This window comes from Aspergillus tubingensis, assembly GCF_013340325.1.
Source record: "Aspergillus tubingensis WU-2223L DNA, scaffold_12, whole genome shotgun sequence".
NCBI lineage: Eukaryota > Fungi > Ascomycota > Eurotiomycetes > Eurotiales > Aspergillaceae > Aspergillus > Aspergillus tubingensis.
The window spans coordinates 566,293-584,849 of NW_023336286.1; the positions used below are offsets into that span (position 1 = coordinate 566,293).

Here is an 18,557-nt window from a genome sequence, read left to right on the forward strand (position 1 = left end):
TGGCGCGGGAAACAATCTTGAAGCATTCGCCCCTTGTTTCAGAATTCTGGTGAGCGCTTACTACTCCGCCAATGGCTGGCATGGATTATCCCTTCCAACCCACAAATTTCAGTGGCCCCAATTGAACTGAGAGAAGCAATATCCACTTTCCAGTCGTGGTAGTGTGTGCCTTTCTCTGTCTCTCTGTGAGATAGCTTTGTTTACCCTTGCCTACTTACCTGTATGTGACTACTGTAGCTACAGTATGACTAGTAGACTAGTAGGGGGTAGCTAGTAATAGCCCATCCATCCATCACCTTTGTTTTGTGTTTGTTCTAGCAACACAGTATGACAAAGGCTTCCAACCTGCTTCTCCAATGTGTGGTTGGATATTTGGCGGCTATGCCATGCTATCGTCACCTGCAAATGATTGCCTGGTGTAGCATAGCATGGCATGGCATGGCATGGCAATGGCAGTGTTGTATTACTTACTTGTCATGGGCTCATCTGATTGTCAGACTAGCCATGCACCAGTACCACCGCCCGGTTTCTGTCCAACAGGCGAATTACATGCAGGGTTGTTATGCGGGTTTCCGAAGTAGTATCTAACTAGTAGAAACTCTTCAGGGCAACAGCCTAGTAAATGACGGCACCAAAAATAAACCGACTGACTGATCTTACGTGATGACCAGTTTGATCGTGGCGCACAATGATGTACAGTCCTTGGTATTGTTCATTTGGTAGATATTTACAGAGTAGAGAGTAGTAGCCTCTTGGGAAGTCTACCGAAGTAGTGGGAAAGTATGATATGTTTTGCCCCCTTCAGCTTGCATATGGCCCCCTTTGTTTGGGAAGATCAAGGGTACCGATGGAGGAGGTCACTCGGCCAGGCAGTGCTTACACACATGTACATACACATACACACACATTTCCAAAAGCATGGTGGGCTTAGCTGCTCAAAGATAGGAATAGCCTACAGCCCAAAACGCCACTGCCACCAAGGGACGCATGACCGGTGAGATTTGCCGCTCAAGGCTGGTTGAGGGGGTCTCTTAAGATAGTAGTAGCTGGGAAAGTAAACCCCGGTAAGTTGGTAAGTACCTACTTAGTAGGTACTTTCTGCCCTTTGATTGTCTTTGGACGTATATAACTGATCAAGATGATCAATCACAATCACCATCATAGCGGCAAGCGCTACACCCATTGGCCCACCAACCATAGCCTCCAAATAAAGATTAATATCGGATACAAATTATCACGATCGACTAAATCACATTCACCTGACTCTTTCACAAGATACAGACAACGATCTAAATTAAATCGCACACAGTATGAGGGGCCCGATTACCCGAGCTCAATTTTGAGACATCAAGGTTTGGTCCGTGTGCATCAATATAGTGCACTTCGATATTGGGATCGTGCTTTATGGGGTATGTTCCTAACTCTAAGAACATCAAGATCGTCCTCGTCGTCTGAATTCATAGATGCCTGATGATATTATCACTGGTATGTCAGAGATGACATAATGATCGCCTGAGTCACATACCAGGCTGAATCACTGTAGCAGGATAGGAAACAAGCGCGGGTAATGTGGCAATCCATGTTTCGTGACCCGAGCTAACCCATTTGTTTAACGCGATCACAATGACAAATCTGAAAGCAATTGTTTGCTAGGTAATCTGGGAGAGAAAAGGCGGTGATGCGAAAAATGAGGTCTAGCCGGTTTAACCCCGGAGCATGCCATCATACGGTCAGGACGTTGAGCATCAGGGGTGATCTGCGGCGCAATCCAAAGGATGGATGCGAAAACGGCGAAGCTTAGTCGCCAAGCCTTAACAGCCCAATTCTTGTGGTATCCATGGTAGGATGTGTCTTCCGAAAGTCAGTCCGAAGTGTGCCGTAAAGCCATTGATTGCCCCCTATACTGTACTTCCTCCACTTCAGCCCGTTCAAGGAGGTTAAGATGGCTAGTATAGTCGGTATGCTGGTTATAGAGGCATACTTAGTGCAGCGGTGCTGGGATTGTCAGGCGGTCATTGGTCCGATCGTCAAGATCTTTATGTAAGTAGTAGTCTACTCCACAGTTTCGGCCGAATTCTGAATGTCCGCAGAGAAAGAGAGAAAGACCTACAGAGATAGTCACCGTGCACTGTGCAGACTACAACGACTGCGTGTGCTGGGCAAAAAAAAGGGGGTGCATCATGAGTATGCCGGTCAGGAGAGGTCAGGGACCACCAAGAAAACACAAAAATAGACAGGCTGATATCTGAGCACTGTCATCGATCAGGGTCGGTGGGAAGAGACCCCTTGCTACCCATGATAAATTCTCCGAAGACCCAGTCAAAAATGCCGGAGGCTGGTTGCTGCATTTGGGAGAAGTCCGAAAGACCGAGCATCCCGAGAGGGCGCCGATAGCTCGCACCCATACACATTTAGAGTTATCCAAAGCCATGTCTTTTAGTCTGGACGCCTCTTCGGAGCAGACTACGTAAGTTCTCACGATATCTCGCAATAGTTCTCGGAGTTGTTGCGAAACAATGTGGAAGAACGGCGTAAAGATGGGGATTAGGATGGAGTTAGGATGGAGTCGGGATGGCTCGAATCCAGTAGCAACAGTCGGAAGCATAGCGAGACTAAGGTTAGCATAGCAAATAGTGCCAGTAGATAGTACTCCAATACCCCATCGAAGATGCTAAGTGGTACTAAGGACAACTTGGAAACTCAAGCTCTCCCCTGACGGTTGAATCCTTCCAGACCCTAAGTGGGTGGCAACCAGGCCGGAATAGGCAATTGTGCCTGGATTCCATGGGGTTCTCGATGGAGACCTAATGGGGCCATAAATTACGGCCGCCTCTGCCGGCTTGCTGACCACAAGGTCGCAATTGGTAAAGCCGGCATTAGCTCGTTATTTAGTGACTTAGTGGTAAGTTAGTTCAGAAAAAGACCATTCTACTTTGACTTACCCTTTCTGTCCTGCTGCGAAGAAGAAAGGTTGCATTTCCAGCAAGGGAAGGCTTGGCCCGCTCTCTGTGCAACGGGCTTGGGTTTGATCGTCAGGCCTGAAACCATCTAGAAAAGTCCAGCACTGTTCCAACTTCCGGCATCCGTCACTGCCAGGACCACCCGGGCAACATCTATCTCTTACTGAATGAGTCTGTGCCGCACTCGGCCTCGGCCTGGACTGCCATCTGTCGGGGATATGAGATAGGAAGCTCAGGGCGATCAAACAGAGGCCGGACCAACGCTAGGTCCATCTTTCTACATCTCTACCTTCTGTTCTGGTGATAGCTTATGTCTCGTATCTAGCGATGCAGCTAAGCTGGAGTAGTGTCCAAGATGAAACCTCCCGGCCTGACTCGAGAACGTGCGGGGGAGCTTAGAGTCGCGTCCATCCGGCTTCTGTTTACAACTGTCAGCTCCTTAGTGGAATGCGTAGCGAATGCGCCGTCCCCATGCTGATCCTCCCAGCCTGATACATCGATCTCTTCCGGATGGCCGATACGTTCAGTGGTTAGTAGGCCAGCTTGGTCGGCCTCTTTTACCTAGGATTTCGCACATACAATAGTCGCTTGTTGACGACAGTCGTACTATCCCACAAACTGATATAAATCCGTGAACCATGCCAATAAGCCTCCGAGACCCAAGACAATAACATTGGCTCCCTGGAGAATCTCGCTCCGCCAGTAACCAAATGAAATGGCCGGATATATCGGAATGGAGATGATCAGCGGCCTTATTCTCTCCCCGTTTAAACCTCGGGTTTTGGGATTAGCCTATATTCTATATGGCGACCAACGGAGAAAGCTGGAATTCCGTGTCCGCGAATCCACCTCTTTCCTCTAAGTTTCTGCCCAGGCCATAGATCGATCAGCTAGCTTGCCCTTGTCTCTCGATCCTCCACATTGTTGACTTCTCGATAGTGAGGACCACAGATGACTTTTTTCCATCATACCTGTCTACTAAGGTGAAAAGATATCCATGGGCCTAATCACACCAGCTATCTAGTGCATTGTCAAGATGCCAAGCAGGTAGGTTAGCACTAAGAGCGGGGATTACGCATTTTCTTCCCACGTTCCTGCATGAAGGATCATATAGCGGCATTTTCTGTCACTAGACATGGATACTCCAAATCCGCATCATGCTATCAACAACAACACGCTATAGACACCAATCCGGCTTCATGCGCGATTCGGTGGACTTCCGCTTAAAGGGGTGATAAATGCCAAGTGTAGTCGGCAATGATCCAGGTCCAGCTTGCACGATATCGTCTAGACTTCTCCAGAAGGCACCAACCACCCTGTATCTACGGGTTACGACTCAGACTTCTGACTCGTACTAAGCGACAATTCCAAGCGATTCCGGTGCAAGTGTCAAAGTACACTGCTCGGAATGGTTACGTGCAGAATCTGAAACGACGAAGATGTCTCCCTGTCCCGCCTCATGGCTTGTGGTTCGTGCAAAGGCACGAGCATGCAGAATTTAGTGGGAGATGACTAACAAAACCGGATGGATGCATGACAATAATGGGAACTATTATTGACGCCTTAGCAATTCGCATCAATTTTTTCTTCTCCTTTTGCGGCTTCTCCATTCCCCTTCACGGCAGCGGTACCTGAACTAGAGAATTGGAACCACGGAACCGCTATTGCACTAACCTAATAATATCGGATTATTCATGCAGGTACCCCGGTACACCGGGACTAGATAAGCAGACAGAGGAACTGCCTGAGGGTGGGACGTTTATCCGCTAGTAGCAGATCGGTGTGCCTGTAGCCGCAGAACTGGCAAACTCAATCATATCAGACTGGCAAACTCCTAGTCCTTATTAGGCTGGCTTAAACCGAGGCCGAGCTAGAGATGGGAAAAAAAAAAGGAGTATGACTGATCAGATGAGAAGCTAGGTTTCTCAACTCAACATTTGGTGAGCGCTACTACTGGAGAGAACTGACGTGTACTTTGATAGTAGTTCTCCAAGGAATCGAGCTAAAAAGTACTAAAAGTCTTGTTTACAGTCGGTTCATGCGACGCCCTTTCATCGGGTGTCTCTATACGAGATGGAGATGTTCTATTTTTGCTCAATAACAGACTAGACGCTTTCTAAGATCCGTCTATCTAGGATGACTCGTGCTTCAGCTGTTTATAGACAGCACCTAGCGGCTAAAACTGGCCAACCTCTGGGGTATTCTCATGTCGGTCGACCTTCTCAAACGTCCTAAGGCCATAGGCTGTCTCAGAATTGGGGGTCTCGTCCTCAAACCTTAGCTCGACTCGGGGATATCACCGTATTCGGAACAGCGTGCTCGGTCTCACACATAGTTTGGTGCTATTGGAACGTGCTTCGCACACTGTCTTAAGGCGTTTCGGGGAATAAGGTTTGAGCGGGCAAATCAGAAGTTTCAGCATTGAATCAAGGCTGCAGCCAGCATGGACGCCGGGGCCATCTCGACGTCCTCATTACGAGCGGGCGCATCGTTCTGCTTTCCCCTTTGTTGCGGCACATCGAGGACTCGATCCCGACCTATCACAGCAGTCTGGACACGGTAAACCTTCACAAAGGGGTCGGGGCGTGTTCGTGAAACAGCCGAAGAACAAGAGGAAGGCGAAGGATTGACAGAAAGTTCCTCATGTAAAGAAACAGACTACAACCCCTCTTCCGGTAAGCATTACTGGGGCTAGGATACGCTCGACAGCCAATCCACGTCGAATCAGGGCGGCGCGCTCTGGTCGCGCACGGGACGTAAAGGGATCTGACTGGGAGTGGTGTCAGGCGTGGCTAGTACTGCCATTCATGGCTCTCAGGCAGGCCTAGCGACGTCCTCTGCCCCTGCCCTTGCCCTTTGTCGTGCGGCGCGGGCCTTGAATGGCGGCCACGTCACGCTTGCTCAGGTTCAAAGCACCACCCGCAAATTTTCCGATAGAAGCACCTCCGACACCGCGCTCCCGACGCTTGGTGCTGGCTGGGTTTGATTTCGGTGCGGGCTTCTCGAGAATGATACCGTTCTCCTTGGCTTCACGTCGGCGCCTATCTTCCTTCATTTCCGCCTTCTCCTTGATGCCTCTTCTGTGCGCCGTGGGCATTTTCTGCTTATACAGAGACGCCTTTGCCCCTAGTTCCTGCATTCTGAGATCAAGAGCCTTGATTCGGTTTTTACCGGTTGGCGCAAGCTCATTCGCCGACTCGAGCAGATGGGACTCCTTCAGAAGCCGTTGCAAGGCGAGATCATTCTTCAGGTTATCCGCATCCATAGCATCCTCCTCGTCATCATCGCTCTTTTCCTTCTTGGCCTTCTTTTTCGCCGGCTTCGGTTCTTCGGAATACGATGGTGGTTTCGAGGTCTAGTAAAGGCGAATTAGCAAAGAACCCATAACCGCACACGCATAACTCGTAGACATACCATAAACGCCTTACGCGCCTTCTTATCCAACAAATCCTGACTCTTGATATCGCGATGCTCAACCACCTCAACCGGAGCCTCGTCTTCCTCTCCGGAAAGGCCATCCCAATCAGAGCCCGATTCAGATCCCTCCTCAAAGTCCTCATCCTCACTGTCTTCTTCATCCGACTCATCACCACGAGTCACCTGGCCCCCAGGCACCTCCAACGGTTGGAACTGCGCCTCAAAGAATTTGCGAAAAATATCCGTAGCAGACGCATCAGTCGTCTCCGTCTGTGGCGTCGTCTTCTCCTCCTCATCCACCTTCGTAGTCCTAGAGACAACAGCAGCCTCTCTCTTGCGCTTTCCGACCATTTTCAATTCCTTGTGTTGCTGCTATAAACCAAACAATAAAATGCTGAACGACCAAACCACTCGTCCCGGCGGAAAAAAATAATGCGCGCGATAAGTGACGACTTTGCCGTAAAACTAACTGCTTATGTAATTCACTCCATACTGTATAATTCCCATCACGTGCAGATAAGATAATCCGCGCAACCCCTCGTCGGATTTCCACAAAACCGTGGGGGGGAATAGATAGAGTCATTCATTCATTCACGACAGTACTGATCAAACACACGAATTGAGTGACTTGTGGTGGACACTTCAGAGGATACCTCCATCAAAATGACCAAATTCCGTCCCTGCATTGATTTACACTCCGGCCAGGTGAAGCAAATAGTGGGCGGAACGCTGAGCAGTGTTGCGGCGGACCTGAAGACGAATTATGTGTCGAAGTTGCCGGCCAGTCACTATGCGGAATTGTATAGGAAGAATGATTTGAGAGGTGGACATGTTGTTATGCTTGGTCCGGGCAATGATGAGGCTGCTAAGGAGGCGTTGAGGACTTGGCCTGCTGGGTTGCAGGTTGCGGGGGGCATTACGGAACAGAATGCGAAGTATTGGGTTGAGATGGGGGCTGAGAAGGTTGGTTTTCTTTGTTTCTACTTTCTTCTTTTTTGAGGGGGGTTTGGGGTTGGGTTTGTTGGTGTGGATGGATGATGGATAGATCGGGGGTTGGGGGTTGTGTTGTTATGCAGTGTAATGGCTAATGTTGCAATTGCAGGTTATTATCACATCGTTCCTCTTCCCGGAGGGCAAGTTCTCTCTTGAACGGCTGCAGTCTGTTCTTGCTGCGCTGGATGGTGATAGGTCTAAGCTGGTCTTGGACCTGAGCTGCAGGAAGAAGGGCAACACGTGGTTTGTGGCTATGAATCGCTGGCAGACGATTACTGAGATGGAGATTACGCAAGGTAAGCATGAGATCTTGGCTTTGGATTCATGGTTTTGTTCTATGGTTTTTTTTTTTTTTTTTGCTTGTTCCGTTTTCTTGCTGTGATTACAGTCATTGTATGAATACAACTGACCGAAGCAGAATCAATTGCGTTCCTGGAGCCCTACTGTTCCGAATTCCTCATTCACGCTGCAGATGTTGAGGGTCTTCAACAGGGTGTTGATGAGGAGCTCGTGTCTAAGCTGTCCCAGTGGTGTACTATCCCTGTCACATATGCCGGAGGTGCTCGGAATCTTCAGGATCTGGAGAAGGTTCACGTTAGCAGTCAAGGGAAGGTGGATTTGACGATTGGAAGTGCGTTGGATATCTTTGGTGGATCTGGGGTAACGTTTGAGGAGTGTATAGAATGGAACAAGACGCATTAGGGTGTGGTTGTTGGATTGAAGAGATGGTTGTGGGTGAAAATAGACATGAGACATGGCAGATGATGTATATATATTTCAGTTACTAAAAGCAACTGAGGCCATGAATGAAACCAGTACTACACTACTTCTAACACACCTTGCATATTCAAAGAACAACAACACCTCACAAGATCTAAAATACCCATTTACTATATGCTATAAGTTGAAAGACCCAATCCCCTGACGAGACAAAGTATAACCATACAGTGCAACACCATGACGCGGACAACAAGTCTCGACACACAACCGCCCGCCCCAAAACAGCTTAGCGCCAACACACCGGAGGTCTCCACCGGCACCTGCGATCCTCGACATCATCCAACGACATCAACGGCCTCATCCCCCTCTCTTAACGGCAGCCTGGACAGGCAATCTGAAAGTTCCATCACTCTTTTATCTGCGTCAGCGACCAATACATCCATCCCATCGCTAGTCCGCACATCTCATCGCATCTCATCGGATAGCGGGTATCACCATCAACCACCCGAGCCGCGCCAGCCAGCCACTCCCGACTCTCCCTCCTCCCTCTCTCAATCCCCCGAAGTTGCTCCAGCCTTATCACACCATACAAGATGAAGCCCGTCGTCTCCGCCCTAAACGCATGGTCCTGGTACGTCCACAATACACCCACACAGCGCGCCTCCAGAACCAGACCAGCTAGCTAATACAAGGGACATTGAATGAAATAGCGTGGTCATCTCCGTCTTCGCCATCGTTATCCTCTCCGTTCTGGGTTCGCTATACAAGGTGCGTTTTATACCCGATCAATCTCTCTCTCTATCGCCTAAGGAAAGGAGTTTTCTGACAAAAGAGTCATGGAACAGAGCGAACACCCCGGTTTCACTGGCTCCGAAGGCGAACCTGAAGATGGCGCCGCGGTCGCAGCTTCGATTTTCACCGCCGTGTTGGTTTATATTGTACGTGTATATCCCTGAATCCTGATGTATATGGATTGGAGTGGGTGGAGATAGAAAGGGAATAATAAAGAGGAAGATTGGATATGCTAACCGATTGATGTCTGGTATATAGGCTTTCTTCGTGTTCTGCGCTTTCCAGGCTTACTTGCACATGAGGGCCCGGAGGGGCGGGGCTATATCGTTGAGTTAAAGGGTATTCTACATTGCTTTGCGATTTTGAGGTGGATTACTGGCTTTATCTTGCTGGAGAAGGAGAGAGGAGTATTGATGCAGATGCGGATGGATCATCGAGAGATGTACCATATATTCTATCCCAGGAGGGGGCATACTTTCCTTGGATGTAAGAGAAAGAGAAAGGAAAGGAAAGGAATGACGATATTGTCTGCGTGTGCTGTGCTACGTATGACAATCTGATCGTGGGAGGCTCACTCCATCCTCGCTTGCTTATCGTAAAGCCGGAGTGGTATTGGATTGATTATTGATAACTTCTTCAGTTGCGATGTGATGTGATGGATGTTTGGATTGATTGATCTTTTTTGCGCCGTTCTTTTTTCTGGTGTATTTTGCGGGTTGTATATGTATATAGTCTTTGTTCGAATAGAACTTGTGTGTCCGCAGTTATGTTCAATCCATCATCATCATCCATCATAATATTTCACTGTTGGTTTGTTAATAGACGAATAGTAGCAGCGAGTGAAGTACTATCTGTAACAGAAAGGCTCAAGTAACTTTCAATACACATATGACATGTATTCCATTCATCCTCATAAAGATAGTAGTAGTAGTGGTAGGCAAGCAAATCGGCTCAAGCGCCATATGTACAATGCAAGTTTCTCTAATCCCGCCCATTTTTGGTATATACCGATTTCGCTACTGCTCCCCTGGATAACAGTGTAAATGGAGAACCAACCCCGAGCAACGCCGCATGCAGATAACCTAAGAAGGACTTTTGTGTGTTTCGAGTATCGTTTGTTGGTGTTGTTGCAATACCGCACATCATTCATATTCATAAACGCTTGTTTTCTCTGATAGTTCTTAAAACTCCTCGTCTTCAATCGGGTCCAGCATCTTGGACATGTACGGTCCATCGAGAGTGTATCCCAGACGAGCGTAGTAGCTGCGTACACCGACACCAGAAATAACACTGATCTTTGTGCTGCCGTGCTCTTCGCGAGCGATGCGCTCTGCTTCTTCCATGAGCAGGGTTCCGAATCCGCGGTGCTGGAACTTTCGCGGGTCACGTCCGTGGAGAGGGACGGCGGATCCGTACACGTGCAGCTCACGCACGATACTGGTCTGCTGACCGGTGAACTCGGGCCGGAAGGTGTGGGTTGGGCTGCACTTGCGCAGGCGCAGCAGACCGATCAGGATATCCTGCTTGGGGTCCTCGTAGGCGAGGAATGTCTCCCAGCCTCCGTTGGCCGTGTAGTCACGGCGGATCAGCTCGACTTGGGATGGGCGGATCTTGTTCTTGACTTCGTTGATGCCGACTTCACGGGTACGTACGTCGCGGCAGGTTGTGCCAAAGTCCTTCATGCGTGCCAAGGCCAGTTCGCGCAAGTTGCCGTTCTCGACTCCCGAGGTCACCAGGGGCATGGGGATATCACGCTGGACTCGGTAGATACGTGTCCACGGGGGCACCAGAGCGAGGATGCGGGCAACCAGGTCGATAAGAGCGTTTGGTGTGTAGTTCTTGTAACGACCAGTCCTCCATAGCTCATAGAGACCAGTTCCACGAATGACCAACGTGGGGTAGATCTTCAAACCATCCGTTCGGAAAGCCGGGTTCTCGAAGTACTCCTGGAACTGGAACAGGTCACGCTCCATGCCCACATTGGGCAGATCCGGCATCATATGACTGACGACCTTGAAGCCGGCATCCTTGGCAAGCTTGAATGTTTCTGCGACGGCCGCAACAGTGTGACCTCTGTTTGTGTCTCTGGCGACATCCTCATACAGACTCTGGACACCAATCTCCAATCTGGTACATCCGTAGCGGAGCATACTGCTCAAGTGTTGGTCGAGACAGTAGTCCGGTCTTGTTTCGATCGTGATACCCACGCACTTCACGTTACTCATCTCACCAGCCTGTACTGCTTCGTCGACATTGTCTGTCTGGTATCCACTGAGCGCGTTGTGCAGCTGAGCCACGAACGACTCACGGTAGTCCTCTGGCAGAGACATGAATGTTCCACCCATGATGATGTACTCCACCTTGTCCACACTGTGACCCAGAGACTTGATCTGGTCCACACGTCCTCGGGCCTGCTCAAACGGATCGTAACGGGCGCGGATCGCACGCATCGACGTCGGCTCATATCCGGTATATGACTGTGTAGAGTACTCAAAGTCGGAATCAGGGCCACCAGGGCAGTAGACGCAGATGTTTCCGGTGTAGGCGATATGGGGACAACGATGGGGTTTGCTCATGACCGCGACGACCGCGATACCGGATGAGGTTCCTAGCAGGGGCTGTTAGAATTGCTAAGCGCAGGAAAGACAAGGCGCAGACATACTGATGGGCTTCGCAATCAACTTGGGAAGGATATATTTCTTGTAATGCTCAGGGACAGCCGCGATAATGGCCGTCAATGGGGGTTGTGTAGCCAGGGCATGCTTTTTGGCGACTTGACCCCGCAGTTTGTTGAGGTTGATATCTCTCTTGGGTTTCTTGGGATCGCGTTGCGCTTCATATTCTTGGATGAGGGCATTCGCAATATCGGAGCAAGCTCTCATAAAACGTTCATTCTCCGGGGGAAGTTTGGCATTTTTCTTAGACTTGGGAAGTGGCGGCATAGTCATTGTAGCGGTCGCCATCTTGAATGAGGTGAAATGCACACCACGCGAACTGCGCGACGGGGCGAAAAAAAGAAAGACAAGTAGGAAAATCAATCAACCGGCCAAATCAGTAAAGATACACAATCTAGATCTGGATCTTGAATAGCCACTACCGAAAAAAGAAGGGTAGAGCTAAGATAATGTGGGGGAGATGATGCGGCGGAACAGCACAACGGCAACAGGAAAAAAAGAGCAGCGAGGCCGAGGGAGGCAACCGACCGCCCGTGACAACTCGGATCCGCTTAAAGCTTTGTCCCGAAATTCCCCAAAGCGAATCTGTCCGGCGCGTTTGAAACGGCTACTCTCTTCTCTCTTCTCTATCTCAACCACAAACTCTCTCTTGCACCTTCGTAGTGCTTCACTTTCACACCTCTCCCCTCTTTCCGATCTCCCCTTACCGGGTTTCTTCCCCTCCCCATCAACCATGCAGGCCGTCCGCCGTAACACCGTCGCTGCCCTTCGCAATGCTGCTGCCACGCAGCGCCGGGCATACTCTGCCTCGGCCAGCCCGGCTTATGCTGAGACTGTGAACAACCTTCGCATTAACGGAGAGACCAAGGTCATCTTCCAGGGTTTCACTGGAAAGCAGGGAACGTACGTCTTTTTTGCCCGATCCGCTGGGAACGCTGTTTATCATGCATGAGATGCTGACGTTGCTATTTTTCGTCTTTCCGCAGTTTCCACGCTGAGCAAGCTATCGCCTATGGTATTATCTCCTCCTACGTCTGCACCAATTAGATAGGTGTCTCCGGCAGTTTCACATGGGAAACTCACAACTTGCTAGGCACCAAGGTCGTTGGTGGAACCAACCCGAAGAAGGCCGGCTCGATGCACCTTGACCGTCCCGTCTTCGCCAACGTGAGCGAGGCCGTCAAGGAGACTGGAGCTACCGCTACTGCGCTCTTCGTCCCGTATGCTTCCGGCGTCCTAATCGAGAATAGAAGGAACATTTGCTAATGATTGAGTCTAGCCCCCCCTTGGCCGCTAAGGGTATTGAGGAGGCCATCGAGGCCGAAATTCCTCTGGCTGTCTGGTAGGCAAACTCTCTGGATGACGATAGAAGAGCCTAGCATGTGCTAACAACCGGGATAGTATCACCGAGGGTATCCCTCAGCACGGTATGTTTATTAGCCATGGCGTAGCGCCGACGATCTCTGCATGTTGGGTGTAGGACTGACCACCAATCAATCAGACATGGTTCGTATCACCGATATCCTGAAGACGCAGAACAAGACCCGTCTGGTGGGTCCTAACTGCCCTGGTATCATCGCTCCTGTAAGTTGCATCCAAAAACCACTAGGCGATCCTTCTGGACAGGGGTCAAGATGCTAATGATGAAATTTTCGGATGTATAGGGCCAGTGCAAGATTGGTATCATGCCTGGATTCATTCACAAGCGTGGCCGTGTCGGTATCGTCTCCCGGTCCGGTACCCTGACCTACGAGGCCGTCAACCAGACCACCCAGGCTGGTCTTGGTCAGTCCCTGGTCGTCGGTATCGGTGGTGACCCCTTCTCCGGCACCAACTTCATCGACTGCCTGAAGATCTTCCTCGAGGACCCGGAGACCGACGGTATCATCATGATTGGTGAGATCGGTGGTAGTGCCGAGGAGGATGCCGCCGAGTTCCTCAAGGCCAACAACAAGTACAACAAGCCCGCCGTTGGATTCATCGCCGGCATTAGCGCTCCCCCGGGCCGTCGTATGGGTCACGCCGGAGCCATCGTCAGCGGCGGCAAGGGTGGCGCTGACTCTAAGATCTCCGCTCTTGAGGCGGCTGGTGTTGTTGTCGAGCGCAGCCCCGCTTCCCTGGGCAAGGCGCTGCTGAACGAATTCGTCAAGAGGGATCTGGTCTAGACGAATTGATAACAGTCTGCACGCAGGCGGAGACATTTCCTTGAACCCTGCCGGTTCCTGGGCGAAACTCACCACTCTTATTCGCCCAGTATGGGCGGGGGTTTCTGACTTCTTCCCCTCCCCTCCATCTCTCTATCATTAGACGACTCCCTTTCGATGTCCGAGCCATGGCGGCCACACTGTACTTTTTGTCTCTTATATCTGGTCTCATTTTCTCTTTTTTCTCGTCGATATATCTCCTATGTTTAGAGATGCAAGGAAGTAATTAGGTTCACCTGTGTAAATTTGGTCTGAATTTCTTTCTTGCTTTGAAACTGATGTTGTAGTCGGAGTCGTCAAGATCTACATACACCGTAGTTATTGCAACCCACGGACTCCGTGTAGCAGAATCCTACAAAGTAGATTAATCTAGATGAAGTCTGGTACTACCCAGCACGGCAGGGTCCAAACTCAATAAAATGGAGTGAGTGAGTGCCAACGTGCAAGGCCCGCTTAGAAGCCTAGTTAGTAGCTGAAGGATGGTTGCCTGAAGACTGACCAGACTGAACTAAACTAAACTAAACTAAACTAGCCTAGATGAGATGACTGAGGACACCCGGGAAACCTTCTCAATTCTCACCAAGCACATACTTGCAAGTTGCAACAAACTAAACCGAATGGAATCGGCATATCGGACATACCCGGAATCCTCCCAGCCAGTATGGCCGAGCAAAAGGATAGCCCATTGTTTCGGGAATGTTGGGGCTTGGCACCGGGCCGGGAACAAGACCAAGACACTTTGAACTTGATGGACTGGACTGAATATCCGATAGGATCAGATCATTTGCCGCTTCAAGCAGCCGTGACAGACAATCACTTCCATCATCATCAATCATCATGGATCATTATTCGGCTACCACAATAATAATAAAATAATAATAATTATAATATACTTTGGCTAGAAAGCAAGCAAGCAAGTAAGTAGGCTGTGTACATCACTTACTCTGTTTGGCTTTGTGAAAATCTAGTGTCTGACCCTGTAAGGCCAATCAATCACATTTCTTCGTTGTTATCGTTCAAAGTTATTGGGATTGGGATTATGCAATCGTGCATGGCTGTCTGTAGTCCTGGTCTAGACTACGTTGCTACTTACTACGTTGCTACTACTGTGTACATACGTACTTTGGTTAGCTAGTTAAGTTAGTTAGCTAGTTAGCCGCGACTTAGGGTGATTCATATCCCGGTATACTATACTATCCTATCCTATACTATACTATACTATTGTCACTCAACTAATTAATATCCGTAGTCTTAGCTAACATCTTAGTTGCTTTAGTTTTTTCGGCCCAATCCAACGATGTGTGTGTGTGGCTTAGAAAGCTGAAACATCCCGTGTGTGTCCTAACTGCTCTGTCTGCATGCCGGTCTGTCCGTCGGCTTCCCGATGTTGCATTTTATTCTGGTGATGGCTTTCGGGTTGTGGGGGTAACCCTGGTTTTAGGAATCGAGGTGGCTGAATTCATTTACTTGGTGGTAGTGGTGTCTAGTGGTGAGTACTATGAAGAGGGGGGTGTGCTTAACTTTCAATGATATACTTATACTAGTTGATGTTGAAGAAGAAATATCTCCATCCTATTGAAGGTTAATAACACAGGAGTGATATAGATTGATAAGTTTGATGGTATGGTATAAATAGATAATAGTACTTTTTGTGTAACGCTACTCCCTCCCTCCCTTCCACATTCAGTTCTATAGTTGAAAAGAAAATAAAATAGAAAGAAAGCAGGTTTACCGACTACCTTCCCCCCCCCCTCTCCTCCTCATCCCGACAAGGAACCACCATACCGAGTAACCAAATCCTTCTGGTCGGCACCGGCAAGACAGGGATTCTACTCCCGTGCAGTGTATTGCGTACTTCGAAAGCGAAGCGAACAGAAGAAAAGCGAAGAGGGGGGAAAGAGGCAAACGGGACACCTTAGCAAAAAGGTTGGTGAATAAATTAATTGCCCCTCCCTTCGGGCTGCAGCCAAGACTTATAGGTGCAGGATTAGTGAGGAGTCATTAGGTAGTAGTTTACCTTCTACTGTGTGCTTCGCTTACTGTGTAACAGGGGTCTTTATCTATCTATCTATCTCTTTTCTATTTATTTATTCAATTATCTGTGTTTGTTTATAATTCTGTGAGTGGTTACAAACGGGCATATGGAAGTTTTGGAAGGATGATGGATGGAGGGAGGGGATGTCTCAGATATCGGCACGTCAAAGTACTTTTCAATGAGAATGATAGGCAGAGATTGTGTGAGAGGAGAAGATGTGTCTGCCAGGTCCCATGTGAAGAATACATATACGCTATACCGAGTATGTTAATTGATCTGATCTGCTGCTGCTGCTGATCGAGCTCTGAAGATAAGAATGACGATGACAGAGGTGTTGTACGTGCGCAAACCTTGCGGGTACTACTACTACTACTACTACTACTACTACTACTACTACTACTACTACTACTACTACTACTACTACTACTAGTATTAAAAATAGATGAAGTGCATATGTATGTGTATATTACTTTTGTGTTGCTGTTGTTGGAATAAATTAATTGAATTTGTAGTAGTGGTAGTGCTAGTTTAGGCCTGTCAAGCTGCTACTGTAGACGTATACTAGTTATCTACAGTCAGTAGATAGCTAACTAACTAGCTAGTATAGTTGTGATAAATTAGCGTATAGTGATATTGATGTGACGACATCCTACTGTATACTAACTAGCCAAATGCACAGGTATGTCATGAATGACTGATAATCACCGATTTCAGCCTAACCAACAATCGATACCTCCTGCAGTATGGCAGACAGACAGACAGACAAACAGATAGATAGATAGACAGGTCGAGAACAACAACTGACACTGCAAGATTTCTTCTCATTCTCTCGTGTTGTCTTGGCTTGCATACCCGAGCCTTGGAAGACAATCCCAACCAATTCCCGAATTTAGATAGTTGTTTCCTCTTTCTTGGGCTTTTCCGTATTCCTGGTCTTTTTTGTCTTGGCCTCAGGCCAAGATTCTTGGTCGTGTCGGAAGATAGTAGCACACTAAACCGAGAGAGTATAGTAATACAACAGATCATTCGGTATCTATCTACTAAATGTGTGGCAGAACCGGTTGTGTAAGCATGCAGCGAGGCATGCATGCATACATACATACTTCGCTCGGGCTGTGCAATATGACTGGTTCTCGGGTTTGGCCACAAACGGAGAGAGGGAGGGGAGCGGGATAATTACAGTAAGTTAGTTATTAAATTAATTGAACCTCGCTAAAGGAGAGAGTGTGTGTGAGAGAGTTGACAAGGGGCATAATAAAAAAAGCTTTAATATATATCTTTTTGCTTCTTCTTTTCTACTTCATTCCTTTTTCTGTTATCTGCAGGTCCTGACAGGTACTAAATATGTAAGTGCATAATGACGGATTACCTACCTATCTATCACAAGTTATTCTACACAGTATTAGTAGTACTAGATGTAGTAGAGTTTCTAGGCAAAGAAAGAAAGAAAAACGGAAGATACCGGATCGAATTGAGTTGGTTTGAACAAGGGCCGCGCCGTGATAACAATAACCTAGTTAGTTCTAGTCTTTCCCATTTTGATTTATTCATTCTAATTTTTTTTAATTCTCTTTTATTTATTTAATTATACTTTTCGATTCTTTAATTTTATTATTTTTTTCTTCAGTCGTCGGCTCGCATCTTGCCTAGATCCCGATCTGGTCCAGAAGGTACTTACTTACTTCCACAGTAGTGGTAGTGGTGGTGGCATTGAATACGAAGAGGCAGTCAATAAACTAAAATACTCACCCACTGCATGAATCATAAATTCTACGAAAGATGGGATGGATGGATGGATATATCTTCACCGTCTCAACACAACAACACATAATCCAACACAAATCAACACAATACAACACACACCACCTCAAACATCAGCCATCCGAGAACCACCTCTGCCAAGAAGAGAAACAAGAAGACAGGACCGGACCAGCCCCAAACACAAAAACTAAACAGTTTCTACTCCCGTACGCCTCCCGATTGACCGCCCGTCTCAAGTGGCGGCCGCCGGCGTAGATCATCGCCTCCACTTTGCAGGGAACTTTAACCAGTCGGAATTGGTGATTCGGGTAGAGAGGGACTCAGAGAGGGGGTGAGGTAGGTCTGAGTCTGAGCCTGAAGTAAATAGTAGATAAATAAATAATAACTTTCGTGAAGTTACTTACGACTGTTACTACTAGTTGGAGAAATATCTCTGCTGAGCCACCCACTAGTCTATATTTCATCGTAGTTAGTTTGTAGTATAGATACTCCGTAGATATTTAATCCTTCTTTTGTCATGTCTTCAAGTTGGTTTGGTTATATAGTAGTGATGCCCAAATAAATAGTATTAAAAATAGTGAAGATAAGAATATTTCAGTTTAATTATGATAATCCGCACACTACTGCCGGATCACTTGGTATACGATGATCATTTTAAAAAGAAAAGAGAAAAGAGAAAAGAGAGGGGCCGAAAAAGAAGAGGAAAAAGGGACGTTATGGTGTGCTTGGGACCCCTGATTTGCTTGTTTAGTTCGCGGTTCCGGCGCTAGTGCAGGACGACGCAGCGAGGATGGATTTGAAGGAATGGGTTATGGGTAGTTTTAGTGCTGATTTAGTAGTAGTGTTTTAACCTTCTTATCAAGGAAGAATTAGGGTGTGCTCTTGGCACAAGTTCCTTTTTTTGTTGTTGTGAGCCTTGGCATGAGAAGTTGTTGTTATTGTCGCTTAGAAGGAAAATAGGGAGAGGAGAATATTCGGTGAAATATGTAGTACTCGTTCG

General features: G+C 48.0%; 5 protein-coding genes across 5 annotated transcripts; 3 read left to right on the top strand and 2 right to left on the bottom strand.

The window, feature by feature from the left end:
- Positions 1 to 5,784: 5,784 nt before the first annotated feature.
- AtWU_10244 (uncharacterized protein) lies at positions 5,785 to 6,728 on the bottom strand (the record flags this gene model as incomplete). The annotated part of the gene is made up of 2 exons (XM_035505349.1): positions 5,785 to 6,315; positions 6,375 to 6,728. 2 exons carry the CDS (start codon positions 6,726 to 6,728, stop codon positions 5,785 to 5,787), a joined length of 885 nt encoding a protein of 294 aa, XP_035361242.1.
- Positions 6,729 to 7,040: 312 nt separating this feature from the next.
- Positions 7,041 to 8,072, top strand: AtWU_10245 (1-(5-phosphoribosyl)-5- ((5-phosphoribosylamino)methylideneamino)imidazole-4-carboxamide isomerase HIS6; the record flags this gene model as incomplete). Its single annotated transcript, XM_035505350.1, has 3 exons — positions 7,041 to 7,340; positions 7,480 to 7,666; positions 7,789 to 8,072. The coding sequence occupies 3 exons, from the start codon at positions 7,041 to 7,043 to the stop codon at positions 8,070 to 8,072; spliced, it is 771 nt and encodes a 256-aa protein (XP_035361243.1).
- A 611-nt stretch (positions 8,073 to 8,683) lies between these two features.
- Positions 8,684 to 9,218, top strand: AtWU_10246 (uncharacterized protein; the record flags this gene model as incomplete). Its single annotated transcript, XM_035505351.1, has 4 exons — positions 8,684 to 8,721; positions 8,801 to 8,858; positions 8,936 to 9,028; positions 9,141 to 9,218. The coding sequence occupies 4 exons, from the start codon at positions 8,684 to 8,686 to the stop codon at positions 9,216 to 9,218; spliced, it is 267 nt and encodes an 88-aa protein (XP_035361244.1).
- Positions 9,219 to 10,063: 845 nt separating this feature from the next.
- On the bottom strand, positions 10,064 to 11,845 carry AtWU_10247 (Elongator subunit ELP3; the record flags this gene model as incomplete). Its single annotated transcript, XM_035505352.1, has 2 exons — positions 10,064 to 11,490; positions 11,545 to 11,845. 2 exons carry the CDS (start codon positions 11,843 to 11,845, stop codon positions 10,064 to 10,066), a joined length of 1,728 nt encoding a protein of 575 aa, XP_035361245.1.
- A 445-nt stretch (positions 11,846 to 12,290) lies between these two features.
- On the top strand, positions 12,291 to 13,722 carry AtWU_10248 (succinate--CoA ligase (GDP-forming) subunit alpha; the record flags this gene model as incomplete). The annotated part of the gene is made up of 7 exons (XM_035505353.1): positions 12,291 to 12,460; positions 12,544 to 12,572; positions 12,651 to 12,777; positions 12,837 to 12,899; positions 12,959 to 12,984; positions 13,059 to 13,141; positions 13,222 to 13,722. The coding sequence occupies 7 exons, from the start codon at positions 12,291 to 12,293 to the stop codon at positions 13,720 to 13,722; spliced, it is 999 nt and encodes a 332-aa protein (XP_035361246.1).
- Between the last annotated feature and the right edge of the window lie 4,835 nt (positions 13,723 to 18,557).